The sequence below is a fragment of the Etheostoma spectabile genome, chromosome 14, assembly GCF_008692095.1.
Source record: "Etheostoma spectabile isolate EspeVRDwgs_2016 chromosome 14, UIUC_Espe_1.0, whole genome shotgun sequence".
Taxonomy (NCBI): Eukaryota; Metazoa; Chordata; class Actinopteri; order Perciformes; family Percidae; genus Etheostoma; species Etheostoma spectabile.
Genome location: NC_045746.1, coordinates 12,850,476 through 12,871,782, shown reverse-complemented (window position 1 = coordinate 12,871,782; position 21,307 = coordinate 12,850,476). Strand labels below are relative to the sequence as shown.

Genomic DNA, 21,307 nt, shown 5'->3' with positions numbered 1-21,307 from the left:
TGAATTGCACAACATTCAAGCAAACATTTGCAAACAAACTTTTTGTAGACAAAATGGATCATGCTTAATTTGGACAAAAACGTGTGGATGGAAACATAGCTAGTGTCACTGAGTGTGCATCTGTCTACGTACGTGTGTGTGGGCATGTGTGCGTGATAATACCTACGTTTTGATGTATAAATGTGCACGACAAGTAAAAATTGTAGGTGTGAGAGCAATTTATAGAAAAGGGACAAAGACTTTGTTAAGGCTCTGTGCTTTGGCAATGACATCATCCACTGTAAGTCTCGCGATACACACATACTGTACATGCCCTACTCAGATGGCCTCTTGATATCTTCTTCGACCATTTTTTAGTCATATACAATCAAGAATACGTATTTTTACTAAGGTGACAAATGCAAAACAGCGGTGCGGCCCGTCACCACATTTTAAACATGTACGATAAAACATTCTGCAAACTGGAAGTAAAATCTGAATGAACATGTAAATCCAAACACTCAGATTTATACTATACTATACCTCTATAAATGAGGCAAATTACCACTTTTTTCTAAGGTGTCCTGTTCTTCCAAAAAAAATCATACAATGTTGGATTGTTTATTTTGACAACCTTTTAATATCACTGTGCATCCCGCTTTTGATTCAATTGATTAATGTACAATTACATTACAGAGGAAAAGGGTCACCCAGGCAATGGTGGAAGAAGCCTATCACATGGTAAAATCAAGAAACAAACCGTTACAAAATAATTTCTCACAGAAAAAGAAAGATACAACCATGTTTATTATATACTACTATTATTATTATTATTATTTCTTTTCATGCTAGTTATTATTTCTTTTCACCATTGCAACACCTTAATTATGTTATTTATGTAAATACTGTATTATAATGTACCTTTAACTATGTAAATATCCACACTCCTTATATTTCTTTATTTCTTTATTTATATTTCTAATATCTGAGCAATTGTAAAACAGAGTTTCCCTTCGGGGATCAATAAAGTATTTCTGATTCTGATTCTGATACCCAACTGTCACATGTTGGACTCCATAATAAAAAACACATTGGCACATATTATATTCAGACCCTACATTATTTAAAGATTTAAAAGAACCATTCATCACAGTGATAATAATCTTAAAAACAATCTTGTACATGCAGATGTAAAAATCTGTGAAAAAGAGTACACAGGATATGTTGAAATCTCTTTCAAAGGCAGATAATGTGCTCAGTGCAACTATATGGTCAAATGCAACTACTTCACTCATCCTTATACTGGGAAAATAAAACAAAAATCACGTTCACTAAAACACAGGGTAAGTGAACACAGGAGCTCAATAAAGAGAAATGATAGAGATTACCTAACTTCAAACAAATTACATTTAATCATTCAGATTCATTGTCATTGAACAGTTGACAACCTTTTAATATTTTGGTGCATACTAAATGCACAGTGAAATCCCACTTAAATCCCATTGATTACTTCATTTACTATTGCACACACAGTACAGCAAAGTGTTAACAGACACGTCCATTGACCTAAAGACTACTTGGTCTTTTGTTACAACTCTCTGACGTTAGACTACTCCCTCCAGTTTCACACACCAGGCATCCCCAGGAGATGCTGGCATTGTAGGCATAACAATCGTCAGTCCAGCTGTCGGTGTGACTGGTGTCCACTTCAGTGGAAATTTAGGGTAGTCCAGAAGTGTAACCTGTGGATATAAATAAGTAGTGTGTAGAGTTTATGATTATGACATATAAGTTTAACTGGGATAAACTGTATTACGCATACAGGTGTAAGGCTTACTTGAGTGGCTCCAGACGTCTTTGGTGCTGTGAGCTGAAGTAGTGGTTTGGACGGCCATCCAAGGATTATGGCGTACACGGTTTTGTTGTTAGCAGTGTACCTATAATAGGAGCAAACAGTGGTTTAAATGGAATGAATACACAATTTTAATTTTTTTGAATATGTTGTCTGGACTATCTGGCTTAGCCTGCTGGCACTGCAACCTGGCTTTGCTTTACCCATTGTGTTGACCTTCCGGATCAAAATTGAAAACCTTTTTTGTCACTAATTTTGTCACATTTTTTTTAAAGTGTTAAAAGGTTAGAGACACGAGTTTGTGACCGGGAGGTCGTCGGTTCAATCCCCAAATGAGAGGGTGGGGAAATGAAAGAGCAGCGCTTGTCCCTCCCTCATTACCACCACTGAGGTGCACTTGAGCAAGACCCTTAACCTCCAACCACTGCAGTGGACCTGATCAGACTGTGGTTGTACTGGCAGCTTCCAGGTATGAATGTGGAACTGTGTTGACTGTGATAAGGGCATTCCTGCAAAAGAGAGGCTGCCTCTCAGTGAACCTTCCCTGAATAAATAAAGGTTAAATAAAAACAAAATCTTGTCTCTTTCCATTGTTTATTCTCAATGTTCTTGCAGCCTTTTTCAACGTTTTCTGTGTTTTTTTTTTAACTACCACAATGTTACACTCACAGCAACTTATTGCCACTATTTCTATACTCAATTTTGGAATTTATAGTCAATAAACCTCATTTTGCCTTTTCAAAATTTTATATAATTTTTTAGTTAAAAGCAGAAAGTATGAATTATTTTGACTAAGATTCAAATCAGATGATGTTGTTGGATAATCACAGACTGTCAAGTCAATTATACTAGTGAACTGATCTTGACTGATTTGACTTGTGCAGAGTGTTTCAGCTAACTATCCACGTTACTTTTGGGGCAATTTGGTTGAAAGAAACACATATTTCTGCCCAAGAAACTTTGAAAACTAGTCAAATTTGAACCAAGGATTGTTATCTTTGGTTCAAATTTACAGGGTACAGTGGCAGAAAATGGAATTGAAAAAGAAACACATAATGACAATCTCACCAGACAGTGACAGTGCTGTTCTCCGTCTGGACCCTCCAGGGTTTGGAAGCATAGATGGCCTCCCCATTAATCCCTAGCCAGGCACCAAGTCCCCTCAGTCTCTCCTCAAACACCGGGGCAATCATGCCATCTGACATCGGCCCAATGTTCAGCAGGTAGTTACCACCCAATGCCACTACATACACCATGTCCTGAGGAAAAGAGAGTGTGAGATGTGTAATGTAATGCAAGATTGTCAAATCTCAAACTAAACGTAGAGCTAGTCGAAAAGAGAGCTAGAAAAAAATAAAAAATAAATCACAATATTTTTGATACATCGATGTCGATATTGCGGTGCAATTTCCAGAAACACCATGTTGTGGTATTAAGTCTGCACGATTAATCTTTATAAAATCGCGACCTTGATTCACAATTTAATTTTTAAATAATTCAATGTTTTTAATGACTTTGATTCTCATTTAATTTTCCGAGCCGATTGCATCACAAACACTACTACTTTCTTCAGTGAGTTTTAAACATAGACTGTCTCTGTGTTTACAGGCTTGTGGTGATGAGCAATGTGCCAAAAAAAATAATCTATGTTTGGTACTGCCACTTTGTTTTGTTTTGTCATGGTGAAGAAAATCGTGGCAGAGAATCGTGATATCAATTCTAAGCACAAAAAAAATCTTGATTGATTTTTCCCCGAATCGTGCAGGCCTATGTGGTATGATGAGACAAAAGGGAAAGCTCAGACAGATACAAATAATGTAGACAGCTGCATGTTAAGGAAATGTTTGGTTTCAGGACTGTCTCCTTTTGGGGATTGGTGGCCCTGCAACACTTAGGCATACTTACCAGAGAGAGACATGGGCTGAACTATGCTTTAGCATCTCATGGTATGAGGAAAATATGCAATAACGTTGTGATTATAGCGATAACAATATTACTTATAAATAAAGAGATATTAAAGTGTGCTCAGTTCTGCATTTCTGCTGCTTTTAGTTTAAATGCAACAAATTGCTTGTTGAACTAAAGACAAATGAAAGGAAATCATTTCCAACTTACTTTTACTGAACAAAGAAAATCTGTGGATTCACACAAACACAATCTCTGTCGCAACCTTTCGCAATATGTATATTGCACCAGTTAATATTGGGATGACGATTAACAAAACTATATATTTTGCAGCCCTAATCTGTGTTTTAGTTGGCCACAATATCTTTGTTTACCCTAAAGGTTCAGCTAAACACAACGCCACCAGCATGAGTTTAAATATACCTTGAAGAAGACAGGAACTTCAGAGAGTTGGGAACGCACTGCACAATAACACACTGTGGTTAAACTGTACTGCTTAATTGTCTCCTCAATTGAGTGTTCATTAACTACTTCTGTGTAATTCATTAAAATCGCCCAAACATTCTTCACATATTTGAGTTTTTCCATTAACAATGTAGGGTTGACCAATAGTGCTTTCACAAAATATTTTCACAATGAGAGTTTTAGTTTTTAATTTCATGTCACTTACTTACTTACATTGTAATATTATTGGTACTATGGCCACCTCACTTTACTTTACTTGAAAATACTTTTGATATAATGCCACTTTACATTCACTCAATACTTTTTGCACATTATCTGTTGCTTGCCTGTTTGTTTGCTAGTTTGCTTTTTACTGTGGAAATACTGCTGCTTTGGAATTTCCCCATTGTAGAATGAATAAAGTATTAGCTAATCTACCTAATAGGATCTAATCTAATGTAGCCTCTGAAACCAGGAAAAGACAACATTTGTGGCATGAAGATATTATGATATCCATAATGTAAGACAATATCCAGCCTCAATTATCGATGTCGATATAATATCGATACATTGCCCAGCCCTAACTGGACGTACAGTTGTAGGCGAAGACCTACTGTGACCTTTCACCTTAATGATGGAGGGCAGGTCCATGAGTTCGCTCAGCATCATGTCCCTTCGGTAACCCCAGGAACGGCTGTCGACGGACTGGCATTTCTCCCATTTGTGGTCTGGAAGTTTACCAGGCGTGTACCTGTCAGCACAGTTGTAGTAGCCTCCATGTTTGCAGTAGCAGCCTTTACCCCACCTGTCATTGGTAACCACCACATCCTGAAAAAAACACACAAATGGTTATCTATAGAAAAAAAGACTGCTGCTGCCATTTTATTAAATAGTTTATTTCTCACATGCAATACAAGGCTACTGATGATTTGATATCAATAAATTAACAGATCAATCAATCAATCAATATGTATTTATATAAATATGACAAAATGCTATTCAAAGTACTGAACAGACAACATCAAAAACATCAGACAAGAAAATGGAATCATAACAAATAATATAGAATATATATGAATGGATTTTACAGACCAATGCACACTAAGATGAATGAAAAATTAAAACAATATATATATATAAATATGAATACAATATTTTTAAAAAACGATAAATATTTTAAAACAATATCAATCATAATATAAAACTGTAAGAAGTTATAAAAATAATTAAGACAATAACTGTCATAATATATACACACACACACATAAAAATATAAAACACTGAAATAAAGTTATGACAAATATAAACATTTAAAATAATAACAGATAATAAATTATAATTATAGGCTGTGAAAGCCAGACTGAATAAGTAGGTTTTGTAGTCTTTGTTTAAAGGTATTTATATTTCCAGCTCCTATCAAATCCTCAGACAGGCTGTTGCAACATAGTAGTAATAATAAAAGTAGCTAAAAGCAGCATCAGCAAAAGTTTTTGTTCCGCTTTTGTGGAACAGCTAAAAGAGAAGTGTTGGAGGATATGAGGGACCTTCATGGTTCCTAAAACTAAAGCATTTGTGAGAAGTAGTCTGGTGCTAGGCAGTGTAGTTCCTTATGTACTAGTAAAAGAATTGTAAAATCAATACAAAAACCATTGTAAAAGATTTTACATTTTGATATAGTGATTATAGACTATGCAATAAACATGCTCTGATAAAACCGGTTGTATTTCACCTTGATTGGGCTGTCATTGTAGAGCCAGGCCAGGAACTCGGTGGAGTTCCAATAGGTATCTGGTGCTTCCCAGTCCCCGTCAGACCAGATCAGATCAGGTTTGTATGACATCACAAGGTCCACTAGCTCCGGCAGAGCCTTTTTGGCAACAAAATGCTGAGTCTTATATCCAGAGGCTTGGTCCAACAAGTAAAGAGGATTGTACCATTCATATAGAGAGTGGTAGAGACCGAAGTGCAGGGACCTGTTGGCGGAGAACTATATGAGTGAACACAAACACACACACACACACACACACACACACACACACACGACACAGCAGTTTAGCCATGTCATTTTATTTAACTATGCTATCCCGACTCATCAGATTCTGAATATGATTAACCAATATTAGATTGTTTTGTTACTTTCCACATTGCTGTCCTGCAGATGTGAATCGGTCATTATTCACATTGATTAATGAATCAAGGCCTGCAACCAACAATTAATTTCACTGTTGATTAATCAGTCGATTATTTTCTTGATTAGTTGTTTGGTCTAGATAGAAATTGGAGGAAAATGTTGATCAGTGTTTTCCAAAGCCAAATATGATGATAAAATATTCACATTTATGAAGTTTTTCTTTTAATAAAAAGTTACTCAAACCTATTAATCAATTATGAAAATAGTTACCGATTAATTTAGTAGTTGACAACTAATCTTTCCAGCTCTAAATGAATACATTCATTTTTTAACATGTTATTATCTATGCTCCCTAACGAGATACGTGTATTATTGAATGAATGTTGAGCAGGATCCTTCTCCTGATCTCCTTACTTCTTCCTGATAGCTGTAGCCAGTTCTCCCACCAGGTCCCGGTGAGGACCTACATCCATTGAGTTCCAGTTCCAAGAGCTCGCTGAGGGCCAGTTTGTGAATCCCTCATGGTGTTTGGATGTGAAAACCACATACCTGTAATTGTAAAAACATGAACACATTGTCCTTGCACTGGGACAAGGAAGTGAGATGGTAACAGACTATGTTAAACCTAATCTGATATGACGTTTTAGAGACAATGATTACTATATGATGAAAAATATAGATTGTTTAATATATATTGTTTATTGTATAATAAGCCCTGCTACGTCCTGCTACGTCCTGCTGTGCCTTGTAATGCCGCACAGCGTCCTGCTATGCCATGAACTACTACAAAGAACTTCTACAAACTACTAATTTTTTCTATTTTTATTGCCACTCTTCATTCTAACCCCAACCGGCCCGTCAGACACCGCCTACCAAGAGCCTGGGTCTGACCGAGGTTTCTGCCTAAAAGGAAGTTTTTCCTCGCCACTGTCGCACTGTTGCTTGCTCTGGAGGAAACCACTAGAACTGTTGGGTCCTTGTAAATTCTGGAGTGTGGTCTATCTGTAAAGTGTCTTGAGATAACTCAAGTTATGAATTGATACTATAAATAAAATTGAATTGAATTGAATTGAATTGAATTGAATTGAAAATAAATCCGCCTAAAGGAAACAGATGCAGGTAGGCCTGTGGGTGAGCAAACCCTGGCCATCAAAGCGATTTTTTGCGGTCAAAACAAACTCAGATACTAGTACAGCAGGTTTGTCTCTATTTGTATCGCACTGTGGCCCATAAGAAAAAAAGTTGTACAACAGGCTTGTACACATTTTGTGAATAGGAAGAATTGTAAGTTACAGCAACAGGTTGGTACATGCACTGCGGTAACAGGCAGACAGCTGCTCATTACCTTGCTCCAGAGGCTTTGAATATGTCTGCCCACTTGTCCGGTTCGAAGAACTCTGCGCGAAACTCGGACGCAAAATCCGCGTATTTAAAGCCCGGCGGGTAGTTCTTCTGCATAAACTCAACTTCTTCAGCGCGCCTTTGGGAGTGCCACCAGTACCAAAACCACTCACTAAACTGCCCGAAGCCAGGGACCGAGAAGACCCCCCAGTGGACGAAGATCCCGATCTTCGCTTCGTCGTACCACTTGGGCAGGGGTCTGGCATCCAGACTGGTCCAGTTTGCTGTGTAGCGCGCTGTACATCCAGGTGCCCACAGAAGAATAACACAAATCAAAGGTATAATGCATGTAGGCCGCATTTGAACGGACATTGTCCCTCGTGAGTAGCTTCCGTAGTCCTATGCCGGACTAGTTCTTGTTGTGCAGTCGAAGGCGGGGACAGGTGACTTTATAACTCTAGGTGTCACATGCTTTACACCGAAATGCTGTTGTGGGAAGGGCAAACGGTGTTTACGCCCTCCGGTGGGCGAATCTGCGTTTCCTGGCATGGCAAAGGAATCTCCCGCCCTAACCTGCCTCTGATTGGCTAGTAGTTACCTTCGTTGGTTGACTGTCATTTCCACAGGAGAACAATCATCTGTAACCATGCAGCTTTTAAATTCTGAGAGTCAAACTGCACATCTGACATTTGTTTTTTAGCATTGGTACACCATTATGAATATTATATAGACTACTATGTAAAAAATTCACGTAAGTGTAACTTACTGTGGCATTAAATAATTTTCTGATTAATGTGTCCTCACCCTACCAAAGAACAAAAGAATCCCCGTCAGAAGTAACAAAAACAAAACAACATAAGACATAAGGTGTGAGATTGGGTAGGTTTGGGTAAGAATATCAGGGTAACCTAATGAGGTCTAGAGCAAGGGCGTAGCACAACATTGTGGGCCCTGTAGAAAGGCCTTTTCTATGGGCCCTTCCCCACATGCACAGCTATAAATCCTAGCATCTTTTGGGCCCTCCTCACATGAGTACCCTGGGTACTCAGTCCCCTTTATCCCCCCAGTCCGACACCCATGGTCCAGAATGAGACATTCCTCCAGCGGCAGTGTGGTTAGTTTGGTTCAGTCTACTTCTTACATAAAATGGCTTTAATAAAATGTCCATCCTACTCAGATTTGATTCAGTAGCTCACTGTCTTGTGCAATTCCATGAAAAACAAACAAACGGGGAAAAGCGTTTTATGTGATCTCTTTACACGTTGTAATGTAGTCAGTTGCTTCCCGAATGCAAAAAAAGCCTGGGATTTCAGTGAAGACTGGGACAGATTCGCTAAACATTGAATCTTTTTTCTGTGGTAGGGGCACAACCACTAGATGGCGCCACATGGCACTTTTATATTAATTCTGCAGGTTGATAACCTGCTCAAATCCATGACAGGCAGCAGGGAAATGTACATATATCACAAGATTAGATAGTATTTGCATGTACAAAAGCCCATAAAAGGACAAAATAAGGGCACCCAGATAGCTCAGTTGGTAGAGCGGATGCCCATATGTGGAGGATTTAATACTCAAGGCAGTGGGTCCAGGTTCGACCCTGACCTGTGGCAGTTTGCTGCATGTCATTCCCCCCCTCTATCCCTTTGCAAAAAAGACAAAACATGTGATTAAAAAGTGTCAACTTTTAAACAACACATTTATTAAAACAGTATCCACATACAGTAGATTCATCTGTGAATTGAAATATTTTTGGACAAAATAAAACATGTCACAAACTACTTTGTCTATCATCTATGAGACAATAAATAAGGCCATCTCACAGTAATAATTTAACATCAATAACAATATGGCTACAGTTGTTGAACAGTAAAACGGTTCAAGAAATAGTTTTGTTCTCCAAATGCAGCGGGCTATACATTCACTGTGTTATGTGTTATCTACATCAGTGCAGACAGCCAGCTGTCTTTCAAGCATTTGTTTCTCTACTAAGTCCTCCACTCTGCCAACCTCCACCTCATCTACGTCGTCCATAAAACTAGACCAATCTGTAGCCCCGTCTCCGCGTTCCATGGGCTCTGATTGGCTGGCGGGGTGTACAGAGGTGGAATCATCGTGAGTGGTGGTCACGCAGTTGCAGCTGTCGCACATGCCGAAGCGTCTGAGTCCTGGTGAAACGCTGGACCCCGTGAAGGTTCGCCTGCAGCTCTTACATGATACTGGCCAGTAGTGCCTATGGACCTGTTCATGGTCAACACAGTGGAAGAGACAACACACTGTGAATCCTTTTGCGCAGGCAACACCAAATTTTAGATTATTATAGGAGAAGAATAACAATATAGACGCCAACTGATTTACTGCTCTCATTATAATTCCTTCACTGCATACAAAGCCCAATCAACAGGGGAGAAAGAAAAGAATTTAACAGCACTCAATTAAAGAGTGAGATGGCTAATTACTGTTTACAACTAACAGCTAGCAATTGCTGGCTTCTGCTGTTTTTTTTCCATACCATTTAGTCTTAACTGTGTATTATTGACATTACAATTCTACTACAAGTGAAACAAAATAAAACAATTAATCTGTAAACTACAACAAGGGGACACGTCATTGCCACTGTGCAATTTCCCCAAAAAATTCAATTAAAAAAAAAAGGCTTTCAAAAAGTGAATAATCAAAATTCTTCGATTCAGTTTCATGCAGTCCCTCTGAGTTCTTACACTGAGGGCATGGCTGCGGAGGTGCTCCTGTCTTGTGAACCTCTTGCCACACATGGGACAGGGGAAGGGCCTCTCCCCTGTGTGGCAGCGGATGTGTCTCTTCATGATCCCCTTCTGCTTGGCAGTGTACGGACAGAATGGGCACTTGTGGAGTTTCACTGGCACTACCAAACCATCGCCTGCAGGGGGAGAGAGAGGACAGCAGTTCAGATTTAATTCAATGCTTGAGCATCCATTGAGCAGCATGTTATAAGCTTCAATATGTTTACAGGAAGACCTATGTAACTCTCGGCTATTTGCACAAGCTTAGATGGAGCTCGCCAATTACCTGTGTCCTCTCCAAGCCAATCCGACTGGATCTCCATGATAGAAGATCCCGCAAACCCTAAACCCTCGTCAATTCTGCCTCCTCCTGTTTGAGTAAAGCACTGTCTCCCTCTGTCCCCCAGAGGACTGGGGCCTTCACCTCTGGCCAGCATCTCCATCAGCTGCCTGGCATTATAGGAAGGGCTGTATCCCAAGGGAGAGCGCTCATTGGAGGGAGAGGGAGGAAGTAGTCTGTTATGATGAGGGTGATGGAGAGAGGCTCCAGAATACGAGCCCAGGTCTTTGGTGTCAGGGGACTCCATTAGCTCCTCATCGGGGTCATACTCTATCTTGGGGTTCACTAACTCTGGGGTCAGGGCAGATGACGAAGAGGATGAGAGGTTTGTCTGATCCATGTGTCCCTTCTGTCCTTCACTCCCAGATGCAAATTCCTCCCTGGAATGGTAGTCGCTGTCCATGTCTCTACTGGTGCCTATAGTTGTGGCAACAGGGATAGACAAGGGGGTTCTAGCCGAGGTCACAATCTCCGGACCTAAACCCGGCCCTCTATTTGCCTCTGCAGCCTGTGAATGAGGCTCAGCAGCCCCCTTACCACTGGTGACTGACACAGCAGGAGTGCCGCTGTCTGCAGGACCTAACCCTCCATCCTGTGCCTGGTCCTCCTTCTCTGTGTTCTTTTCCTTCTCCTTGTTGCATATTTCCAAAGATGAGCGGATATATCCCTTACAAAAGTTTACCAGATCAGTCATCTGCAAGTAGCTTCCTGCTGACATCACCTCAATGACATTGCTTCTGTTCAGGGCCAAGCAACCAGAGTAAAGGAAGTCCAGGATAATAGAGAAGGCATCGGCTGTCACAATGTCCAGCGATGCTGTGCTGTAGCGCTGCCCACTATCCTGAAAAGACATAGTACATATCTTAGCAGGTACACTGGATGCCCTACTTTGACCAAATGTATGGCCAGCAAGAACAATGGAGAATCAGCTGTCACATTAACAAACTAGATCAGACCTCCAAACCAGTTTACTTACTCCAACTCTCACCAGCCACCCATGAGGAAGTTATTTATTCTTTACTGCTTTAAAAGAATGGTCTACATTTTAAGGCATTAAAGTAATAATTGATGAGACAATATTATCTTAGCCAACTCATTACTTTGGTTTTAAGAAGCCATGCCCAAAACTTGCCCACCTCTCATAAAAAACTTTGGAAGCCTTGATAAAACCTAAGCTCACCTGCAGATAGTGAACCAGAAGAGCCCGGAAATAGCCACTCCCAGCAAACAACACATTACGATGCGCCTTGAAGACACGGCCTTCGACAAGGATGCTGCAGTCACAAAAGAAGTCCCTCTTACGCTGCTCATTGAGCTCAAAGAGCAGTTTGGGCAGGTAGCAAGGCACTTCCATGTCTGTACCTAAGTGAGCCCTGCCAAGGAGAAATAAGGAAAATAGAAAAAATATAAACAGGGTAAGAATGCTATGAAAAAAGATGAAATAGCATATAAAGAATGCATAACATAAAATGGAAAATAAACCCACTGAATAATTCAAAAATCAGTAGCCATATTAGCAGGATGCACATCAATACATAAATAAACATTGCAGCACCATAAAAAAAGGTCACCATTCTCTTTATCTCTGTCCTTTCTAAGAAACTTAAATTATACATAATCTGTAAAACATTTCATAGAATACCTATATTACAGTTTATAAAACCAAGTAAAATACAACATTTTAAAAGGATTGCAGCAGTGCAAAGCAAATCGGGATGTAACGATTACTGGTGACGATAAACCACGATAAAAATGTTGACGATAACAATTACAGTTTTCATTTAAAATATCATTAATATCACGGTGGATTACCACGGTGTGGAAACCGTGTTTAATCCTTCTCAGTTGCATCTGAGACTCCTGAAGTTGCCGCGCAGGCGCACTGCCTTTCTTGAAGTTGGAATCATGGCAGAAGGAGAAGACGGCGCTCAGGATATTTATCAGCCTGCTAATGGCGTTTTTCCATTAATGGCACCTGCTCGACTTGCCTGGAACCTTGTCCTCCTTTTTCCATTGCAGAATTAGTACCAAGGCGAGCATGGCTGGACATGGCAGGAAACTGCCATAACCTAATGCAACACACACAGAACGTAGAAGGTGTGATGCTTTTGATTCTTGGCAAGTGCGTTTGGAAATTTAGTTTCAAAAGATGCTGGAGGCAGCAAAAAAACTAAAAAACAACATTAGGCTAAACTATTTAAAAATGGCGGGTTTGTTCAGGACACCCCCGTCAGTTGCTGGCAACAGTGAGGCAGTGATTAGTGACGATTCTCTACGACCAATCAGTAGATTGCCTGTTTTCAGGTAACCTTTTGGTATCGCCTCAGCTCGCTTGGAACCTCGACAGAGGTGGTACTAAATAAAGTACATGTTGGCAGGTACCAGTGATTTTTTTCATAATGGAAAACCAAAAGAGGCGAGTAGAGTAGGTAAAATGGAAAAAACGCCATAAGAGAACTAAGCCTGAAGCACGGGCATATTATTTTCTATATTATTACATATATTAAATTATAATTGGTTATTATAAGAATGCCGAAGGACAGTTGATTGAGGATAGTTATCCTGATACATTTGCATGCTGTTACATCCCTAGAAGCAAAGTGCCAGAACAAGCGTCTGTATCAGGGAAGTCATAGCTATTTAAAGGCTAAAGTGAAGAAATACGTTTTCAGCTTTCTTTTAAAACATATTTAGGCATGATTAGGCTGACATCTTTAGTTAGTGGGTTCAGCTTTGGGGCGTAGACCGTATTGACAAAAGTTGACTGTTACTGGGAACCTCCAATAAACCAGCATGTAAGTGTGAGTTTAAAAGGGGAAACGGTCAAAGGTTTATTTATATAACACTTTTTGGTTCTGTAGTGCCAAACTACATTAATTAGGATGTTGTGTGACACTTGTCTTGACATTTCTATAAGGGAGACAGTTTCTTCACCGTTTTAGATTATTAAAACGTATTTATTACAGTACTAAGTCAAAATGTCTTACAACAGTACTAAGTCAAAATGGCTTACAGGGAAAGGTAAGGCAGCTTTATGGCACATTCAAAAATGGCAATTCTAAATAGGAAAGGAAACTAGGAAGCCTCCCCTTGATGAGCTTATATGCATTAGAGTAGTGCAGTTCAAATCACTGAGGTTAGGCAATGTTTAATACCCTAAAAGACAGCAAAGCTTAAACATACAGAGCAGATAGACACGTTTGACGGTGGAAATATAAAGGGAAGGGGACAATAATAAGCTCTGCAAGCTAACTTGTGTTGCTAGCGCCGAGTAGCCAGTGATACTTTATTAGCTAAACGTACTTACAAACGCGACTGTACTTTACGAAGCATGTTCACCGACCGTGAGATAAAAGGACATATAATACGGTCTCACCTGTGTAATTACGCGACTGAACGCGAGAAAACCTTTATCATAACACTAGGATTTAAGTTAGCAAGGTGCATTGTCCAGTGGCCATACAACAACTTCCGCTTTAGCAATAAGTGACGTTTTTCATGCATCCAATCGGTAGCCGACGGAGGCGTAACCCTTATGGTACAGCTCCTAAATGTAGTTTACTGAACTTCATGTTTGTAAATTCACTTATTGGGGGACATGAATTTATTTGCAAATCCCGAAGAGACTGGTAAAGACAAAATGTTTAGACTAAATCCAATTTAGTCTAAAGGAACTGATACCCTCCCTGGCTGTAATGTAATTTGACAATGGGACTTTCATTATTAGCAAGATTATCTGGTGATGTCCCAGGTTTGACCCAGAGTAAGATGTTTCCTTTCAAATTGCAGAATTTTCATGTACATTGCATAGTTTATACTGATTTCAGATACATACATGTGATATAATGTTTGTTTTTTACTACAATGTTCTTGACAGTTCTTATAAAGCACTTTTCTAGTCCTAATGACTACTCAAAGCACTTTTACATAACCATCAACACACTAGGGTCAAGGCTGCCGTACAAGGTGCCACCTGTTCATCAAATAAACACACACATAATTACACTCTGATGGCGCAGCATCAGGGGCGTCTCAGGGTTCAGTGTCTTGCCTAGGCACACTTTGACAAAGGACTGCAGGGCCAGGGATTGAACCACCAACCTTCCGATTGGCTGGCGACCGCTTTACCACTGATTTACAGCCGCCCCGTTGTTCACCACACTGAACAGTCATACATAGACAACATATCCAACAGCTCCAATAAATTGTTGTGGAGCGTCATGCCTCATAGAAAAAATGTATTGCTGGTGAAGGGAGGGTCAAGTCCATTTTGACGAAACATCCCAAAACTCCTCCGTTGGCCCCTTCAATAAAAAACAAAGAGTCTCTAATATTCTTATGTGTATTTATGTCATTTTGAGCCTACCCTGTCGAAGACAAATTTCAGTCACTGAGGTTTTCTAATCTTATATTTTCTACTTTTTTATTGGTTTATTAACAAAACTGTTTTATAGGATTGTTATTAGTAAGTATTAAAGTCTTTATTTCATCTACAGTTGCTCTTTGAAATATAACCCTACTGCTAACCACTTTTTTTGGGGGGGAGGCGCAGGGTGATGTGTTATTTTAAACAATGTTCCACTCATGTGCGATCAACAAAATAAAAATGACCATCTCTGAAATAGGGACAGAAATGAACAATTTATCCTCCAAAGGATAATTTGGAACATAGTCAGAGTGATGATGACAATGATGATGATGATGATGACAGTGATGATGTTGTGCAGAAGAGTGCACCCCCCCCCTCCCCCCCCTCTCTTACCAAGTTCAGCATGGGGCAGGTGGCTTGCGCCTGTCCATCTTGTCTGCTGAAGAATATGTTTATTTACTTTTCATTTCGGAGAGAAAATAATTCCTGTTTTTATTTGGGGACGTAGCAAGAGCTAGCAAGTAGGCTACTTTCCTTTAGCGCTGCGCCACACCCTCTCAGCACAATCCACAGCTCTTAAAAGTGTTTTTTTACACTGATGGGTGCCGACCAAGTGACTTATTTGTTTCAGATATTTTCCCATGGCAAACAGGGTGAATACAAAGGCTTCGCGGTGGCCTGGAGAAACCGCAGGGTAGGCGTACATGAGCCTTCATACTCACCCTCTTTTGAAAATGAAATTTATGGCACCTCATAAAAGTTCTATTCACGCATATGAGCACCCAAATATAAAGTTGTATAAACCAGCAGGGTTCGACTCAGAGCTTGTAAACTTGACCTGATCGGAGCGTTGTGTCCGGCTGAAGGCAGGCCAACCGTCAGTTGACCCAGCTGCAGCCCTAGCATGAGTCCATCCCAAAGCAAAGCTGAAATGGGTTGAACTCAGAGGGAGCTGCGGTTGCAGACCTTCTTCTTGCTCTGACTCAGGGAAACACAAGGCCTTTGTTTGGGTCATTTGTTGACATATGGGCAGGAAACTCCCTCTCCACAGACCTTTCACAGCCAAGCAATCCCACTAGGCTTTCTACAATACTGCCCTATCTGTGTGGCAGTTTAATGCTGGTTTACACCCATCAACCCCTTAGAAACAAATAATATTCATGATTTATGAGTGGGTTTTGGCTTATGCCTATGATTATGATGGCTCGTGATTTATTTGAAGCACAGTCTAAAAAGTAAATAGATGTAGCAACGGCTGTTATGTAAGGCTGCATCCAGATTTGGGACCTCACTCATTGTGTGTGTTAGCCACTGCGAGACCCACGGCTGGCACAGAGGGTTCCAGCAGCACCCCGCTGGGTCCCTGTGGTCCGCGCCTCAGCACATAACAGCCACTTAGGCCGGCATTTTCCCAGGCTGAGACAACACACCACGGTGGCAGCGCGAGCCACAGAGAGGGCCTGATTAAAGAGTAGGGACAATGGAGGGAGAGAGACCGTGGTGGCATTTTCCATCTCCGCCGCTGTCTCCTGGGGGGACCAAGTATGTGCCGTGAAACGTTTGAATTATCCCAGAATTTCTGGAATTCAGACATAGGCACCGCGGAGAGGACCCTCGACCGGGGATCAAAGTGCTTTGAGAGGCGTGCGGTGGACTGGTGGTGAAGTCGAGTACATAGAGGAGTATGCGCGTGTGCGTGTGTGTGTGTGTGTGTGTGTGTGTGTGTGTGTGTGTGTGTGTGTGTGCTTGTGTGTTTCAGAAAACTGACTTGAAAAAGATAAAGACAATGCATGATATGAATCATATTTTCTCAGCATGTCTTCTATGTCCTAAGATGTTTTAAGAAAGCCATGTTTCACTCTTAGGAGGCAGTGACCATTGAGCAATGAACACAGCGGTGTGTGTGTGTGTGTGTGTGTGTGTGTGTGTGTGTGTGTGTGTGTGTGTGTGTGTGTGTGTGTGGCTGTCCTTTTATCCCTCAAGGGATCAGATAATGCAATCATAGCCAATCATTGGGAGTCTAATACAGTGGGCGCCCCTCTTAAGTTTGGAGACGCCACTCTCCTCTGTGGTGGCAGAGGAAGAGGAAGAGAAAAGCGAGAGGGGGAAACCTTGTGTTCCTCTTTCTGTCTATATCTCTCTGTAATTATCACTTAATGTTCTTCAGAGTTCTGGAGACGTCTGTCTCTTGCTCAGTCCTTTCTTCCTTTGCTGGAGAGGAAATGTATCACTGTCTGAAATAAATCTGCCAGCCTTTTTATTATTGTATATTTAGCACCAGAACAGAGTAGTAAATGGAGCCTTCCCTGACCACAAGCTTCCGGTAGCGCCGAGCCTGAGCACTGGCTGGCTGTCTTTGCCACAGCCAAGTCCAAAGATCAAAGCCTCCTGTACTATATACAGTTTGCTAGTCATCCTCAAGCATTGACCTCAAGCAAGTTCTCATGTCTGAGAAAGGCAACGTGTGTTTGTGCATGAGCCACATGCAGAGTGTATAGAATTAGTTCACTTCACAAGTATGCCTTTCAGCAAGGCAGATTTGCATGAACATCTGTTGTGTGTGCTTTTCTAAATGTGTGAAAGCGCTCTTGTGTCTGTCAACATCAATGTATCTGTGCGCTGTCAAATCAACTTTGTCATGGCATTGTCTTATTTTTGTTTGTTTGATGTAAAAAATGACAGCAGTGTGTTTACATAAAAACAAAAGAAGTTGTCTAGCATCACTTATGATCTGATATAGGCTATTTATGATTCCGAACCAGGGGTTGTGTCTTCAGTGGCCAGCAGTTACAAGGAAAGCGCTGCAAATTAAATCAACTAAACTTAACTACTTGTGATTTGATTTAAAAGATATGTTCACATATTTGTGTGAAGGAGGGAAATGGACAGCCAGGATTACGAACTGGTGTGATGCTGTTATTTAGTAAATTTACATTTACCATCAAAGTCAGTTGAAACACGTTACCACCACATGTACAGTATGTGAAAACTAGTTAGCAAGCAAGTGAACAGAAAAGTTAAAATAACTGTCTAAAAGTGTCTAAAATGTGTGAACAAATAATTAGCTAAAAGTAACAGTAATACAGTTGAAATAACAATCGGTGGTGCATAAACAGGTGAAATGGTTAGAAGTAATGGATGAACAGTATACGTGGCTTAATGGATAAATAATACAGATGTCTTCTGCCACTCCAAGTGGTAGTAGCACAAATGCAAACTTGACCAAAGTAACAAACATTGACAATTAAATTATGTTTGAAAAATACAAATGTAACAATAAAAAATGAATGTAACAATAACCCATTTTACGTAATTAATAGTCTATAAAATCCAGTTTATTATCCCTTTATAAGAACAGATTTTGAACATGATGGTTGGTGTTGATGGAGGGGTACTTGAGCTCATGTGAAAAAAAGAATAGCAATCTATTCAAGAACGGCCATATCACTTTTGCACAATGCAGACTAGTAATAGTAGAAAATATTAAAATAAAGGAATGTGCTGTGCATCCATCTTCTAGTCATTTTGATTATAAAAGCATCCTTCAAGACCAATGAGAGTGCTGAAGCTCCCTCAGGATATGTAAATGATGTTTGGCATCACCCTCATGATCCTTTCCCCATCAAAATCGTCCTCTATTTCTCTGCACACTCACTGTAATCCCCTTCTGGGAACGCTAAAAATGACCCATCAGTGTGATGGCTGCAAGTTTTTATGCTGTTTTTTACGGGCTTATGCCTGCTCTTCTGAGCTGCCGTCTGAACAACGTGTCGGCTGAATGCCTCCCATGATAAGGCCGTAATCTGAGGTGTAAAGTTATACGAGGGATTTGAGAAAGTGAGAGGTTGTCAGAGAGCAGCAGCCAAGCGTGTCTGGGGCAGCGTAAAACAGGGATGGAGCACCATCTCCTAGGTTAATGGCTCTGTGAGAGCTCTTAGAAAAAACCCTGGTAGCCAATTAATCCCAATCCTTGAATTTCTTTTCAAACTGACCAGGGAACAGATGCATTTGCTTCTTGTTTTGAATGCATCCTTGTCATGTACTTTTCCTTTTCTTTATATGCGGACAAAAATAGAAAGCTGATAGAGGAATTAATCATCCCATGACCCCATGCAATAAAAATTAGTCTCCTCCATAAATTTGAATGATTGTCAGCAATGTCAAAATGCTTGAGCAAAACTAGTTTTACAGTGGCTTATATTAGCTGAATCTTAAAAACCCCAGTCATCAAATGAGGCACAGCATGCATGCATGGCTGAGGGGACACAGTGGATTAGCCTTGAACTCTTTCATTTTTCACTTTCCCCTATTTTCTCCTCCTGTTTTTTCACGGCTTATAAAAGATTTGCGTCGTGTGTGTGATGTGGCAGAGGAGTGCCGTCAGAACGAACTGATTACGGATGAGGGCCAGCGTGCCTTTGAGTCATGGCACAGAACGACATTCTTCAAGCACTTAAAAATAGTAACAGTTAGCTTTTTTTAGGTTTGTTTTTCTCACTGGATGACTTTGGGACATCCTCTGCTGGCTTTTTTGGAGACAGGAATCATAACCAGATTCTTCTCCACCCACCCCCGTCCCCCTTTCTTTTATTTTGTTATTGGGAGTGTGTTTAATCTTGTGAAGAAAATTGGCTTAGCGTGGGAAAGGCAGAATTCTTTTCGGGACAGGTTTTGTTGTTTTAGAGTTGTATGCATTGTTGTTTTTTTCAGTGCAAGAAGAAAAAGTGCCACTTTGTGCCAAAACCTCATGAAGTATAGATAAAAAGGAGCTGAGTGAGAGGGAGGCCGCAACACCATGACAAAGATATGGGCTGTCTAAGCAAAGAGCTTTACAAATGACGATCTCCAGGGGGAAAAAGGGGGAGACAACATAAGGGAGAAAGGGAGTGGGAGAGGACGAGAAGGGGGAGGGAAATAAGAGAAACAAATGTGGATGGATTGGGGGGATGGAGGAAGATGGGTATTGGGGGGAAATAACGCAGAGCAGTGAGGGGGGGGGGGGATTAGAGGGGAAACATTCCCCCTTGCCCACATTAAAGACATAAAAAAGAAAACAAACAGAAAAACATGTCTGACATAAAGAGGCTGGTTTCCGCGGCGACAGCACAATGGCTGCCTGTGGCTCTCGGGGCCCTCGCCGTCCCGTCTGGGGCCCGGCACCAGCGAAAGTCACCGCAGTCACAGGGACCATCAGTGTGTGTGTGTGTGTGTGTGTGTGTGTGTGTGTGTGTGTGTGTGTGTGTGTGTGTGTGTGAAACATGGTGAATGTCATCACAGGCCCAGTGCTGTGGGAACCGCCATGAAAAGGACCCCACTCAGAAGCCACAAAAGTTCCTTTCTGCTTCTTCTCTTCGGCTTTTAGCCTCTTTATTTATCTGCATAGGGGGAGCCGGATGAGGAGGAAGGACTCTCTCTCTCTCTCTCTCTCTCTCTCTCTCTATCTATCTATCTCTCTCTCTCTCTCTCTCTCTCTCTCTCGCTCTCGCTCTCGCTGTGTCTCTCACTCTCTGACAGGCAGCATGACCCATGATCGCAGCAGCCCTCCTGCCTTCTTGACACCCCAAATCACAGCAGCCACTATCACAAACATATATACTGACTGTGTCTAACTCTATTTTTCTGGAGGTTTATTCACACCTCATATCAGCTCAATCAGATCCTAAAAACACAATGCAGCTCTTTGGCAAACACCCCATAGGAATAAACCTGCATGGCGTTCCCAGGAATGCCTCATATATCCAGGTTATTCCAAGTGAATCGTGGCGACAGCCAGACAGGCAGTCCCACAGGTTCCAGGCATTCCTTATGTGTCTGAAGGGCAAATAATTCCCTCATGGCTTCAGCCTAGACAGTGCCAAGCTGCTCCAGTGCCAGTTCCCATGCCAATCCAATCTTGACCCCAGTGACTGAGCACCCAGCCACAGATGGACTACTACAAAGGCCTCATACCAATAAGAAATCTACTGATTTTTTTGGGCGTATGTTAATGGTGCTTGCATACAGCAGGGCACCATGCAGGACTCCTTTGACCACAATTGGCATTTCATATATTCTCGGCAGGGGTTCTAAAGCGTGAACAAACATTTTGTTTAGACTTGATTACATCTAAAGAGTTATTTTTGAGTACCTTGTTATTTAAAAGATACATTTGCAAATGCCAATGCCATTCTTATGAGCAACTCTT

General features: G+C 40.9%; 2 protein-coding genes and 1 long non-coding RNA gene across 6 annotated transcripts in view; 1 reads left to right on the top strand and 2 right to left on the bottom strand.

The window, feature by feature from the left end:
- LOC116701799 (uncharacterized) overlaps window positions 1–8,679 on the top strand; it is a 13,962-nt gene extending 5,283 nt beyond the window's left edge. Inside the window, exons 3-4 of the long non-coding RNA XR_004335005.1 lie at window positions 6,166–6,175; window positions 8,575–8,679. This is a non-coding gene — a long non-coding RNA (uncharacterized LOC116701799). The remainder of the gene's footprint in view (window positions 1–6,165; window positions 6,176–8,574) is intronic.
- LOC116701798 (tissue alpha-L-fucosidase) lies at window positions 587–8,103 on the bottom strand. Its single transcript, XM_032535752.1, has 7 exons — window positions 7,657–8,103; window positions 6,726–6,860; window positions 5,910–6,153; window positions 4,808–5,008; window positions 2,900–3,090; window positions 1,817–1,916; window positions 587–1,721 (listed from the first exon to the last, which is right to left on the bottom strand). Exons 1-7 carry the CDS (start codon window positions 8,022–8,024, stop codon window positions 1,584–1,586), a joined length of 1,377 nt encoding a protein of 458 aa, XP_032391643.1. The 5' UTR covers window positions 8,025–8,103; the 3' UTR covers window positions 587–1,583.
- Window positions 8,680–9,344: 665 nt separating the features above from the next.
- On the bottom strand, window positions 9,345–14,248 carry zbtb8b (zinc finger and BTB domain containing 8B). 4 transcript variants are annotated; one of them, XM_032535973.1, is made up of 6 exons: window positions 14,131–14,241; window positions 12,567–12,823; window positions 11,935–12,127; window positions 10,701–11,595; window positions 10,373–10,551; window positions 9,345–9,893 (listed from the first exon to the last, which is right to left on the bottom strand). In XM_032535973.1, exons 3-6 carry the CDS (start codon window positions 12,106–12,108, stop codon window positions 9,582–9,584), a joined length of 1,560 nt encoding a protein of 519 aa, XP_032391864.1. In that variant the 5' UTR covers window positions 12,109–12,127; window positions 12,567–12,823; window positions 14,131–14,241; the 3' UTR covers window positions 9,345–9,581. The 4 variants fall into 4 exon arrangements, with proteins under 4 accessions (XP_032391864.1, XP_032391863.1, XP_032391865.1 ...); XM_032535972.1 differs by lacking the exon at window positions 12,567–12,823 and having other exon boundaries at window positions 14,131–14,248; XM_032535974.1 differs by lacking the exon at window positions 12,567–12,823 and having other exon boundaries at window positions 11,935–12,110; window positions 14,131–14,240.
- Between the last annotated feature and the right edge of the window lie 7,059 nt (window positions 14,249–21,307).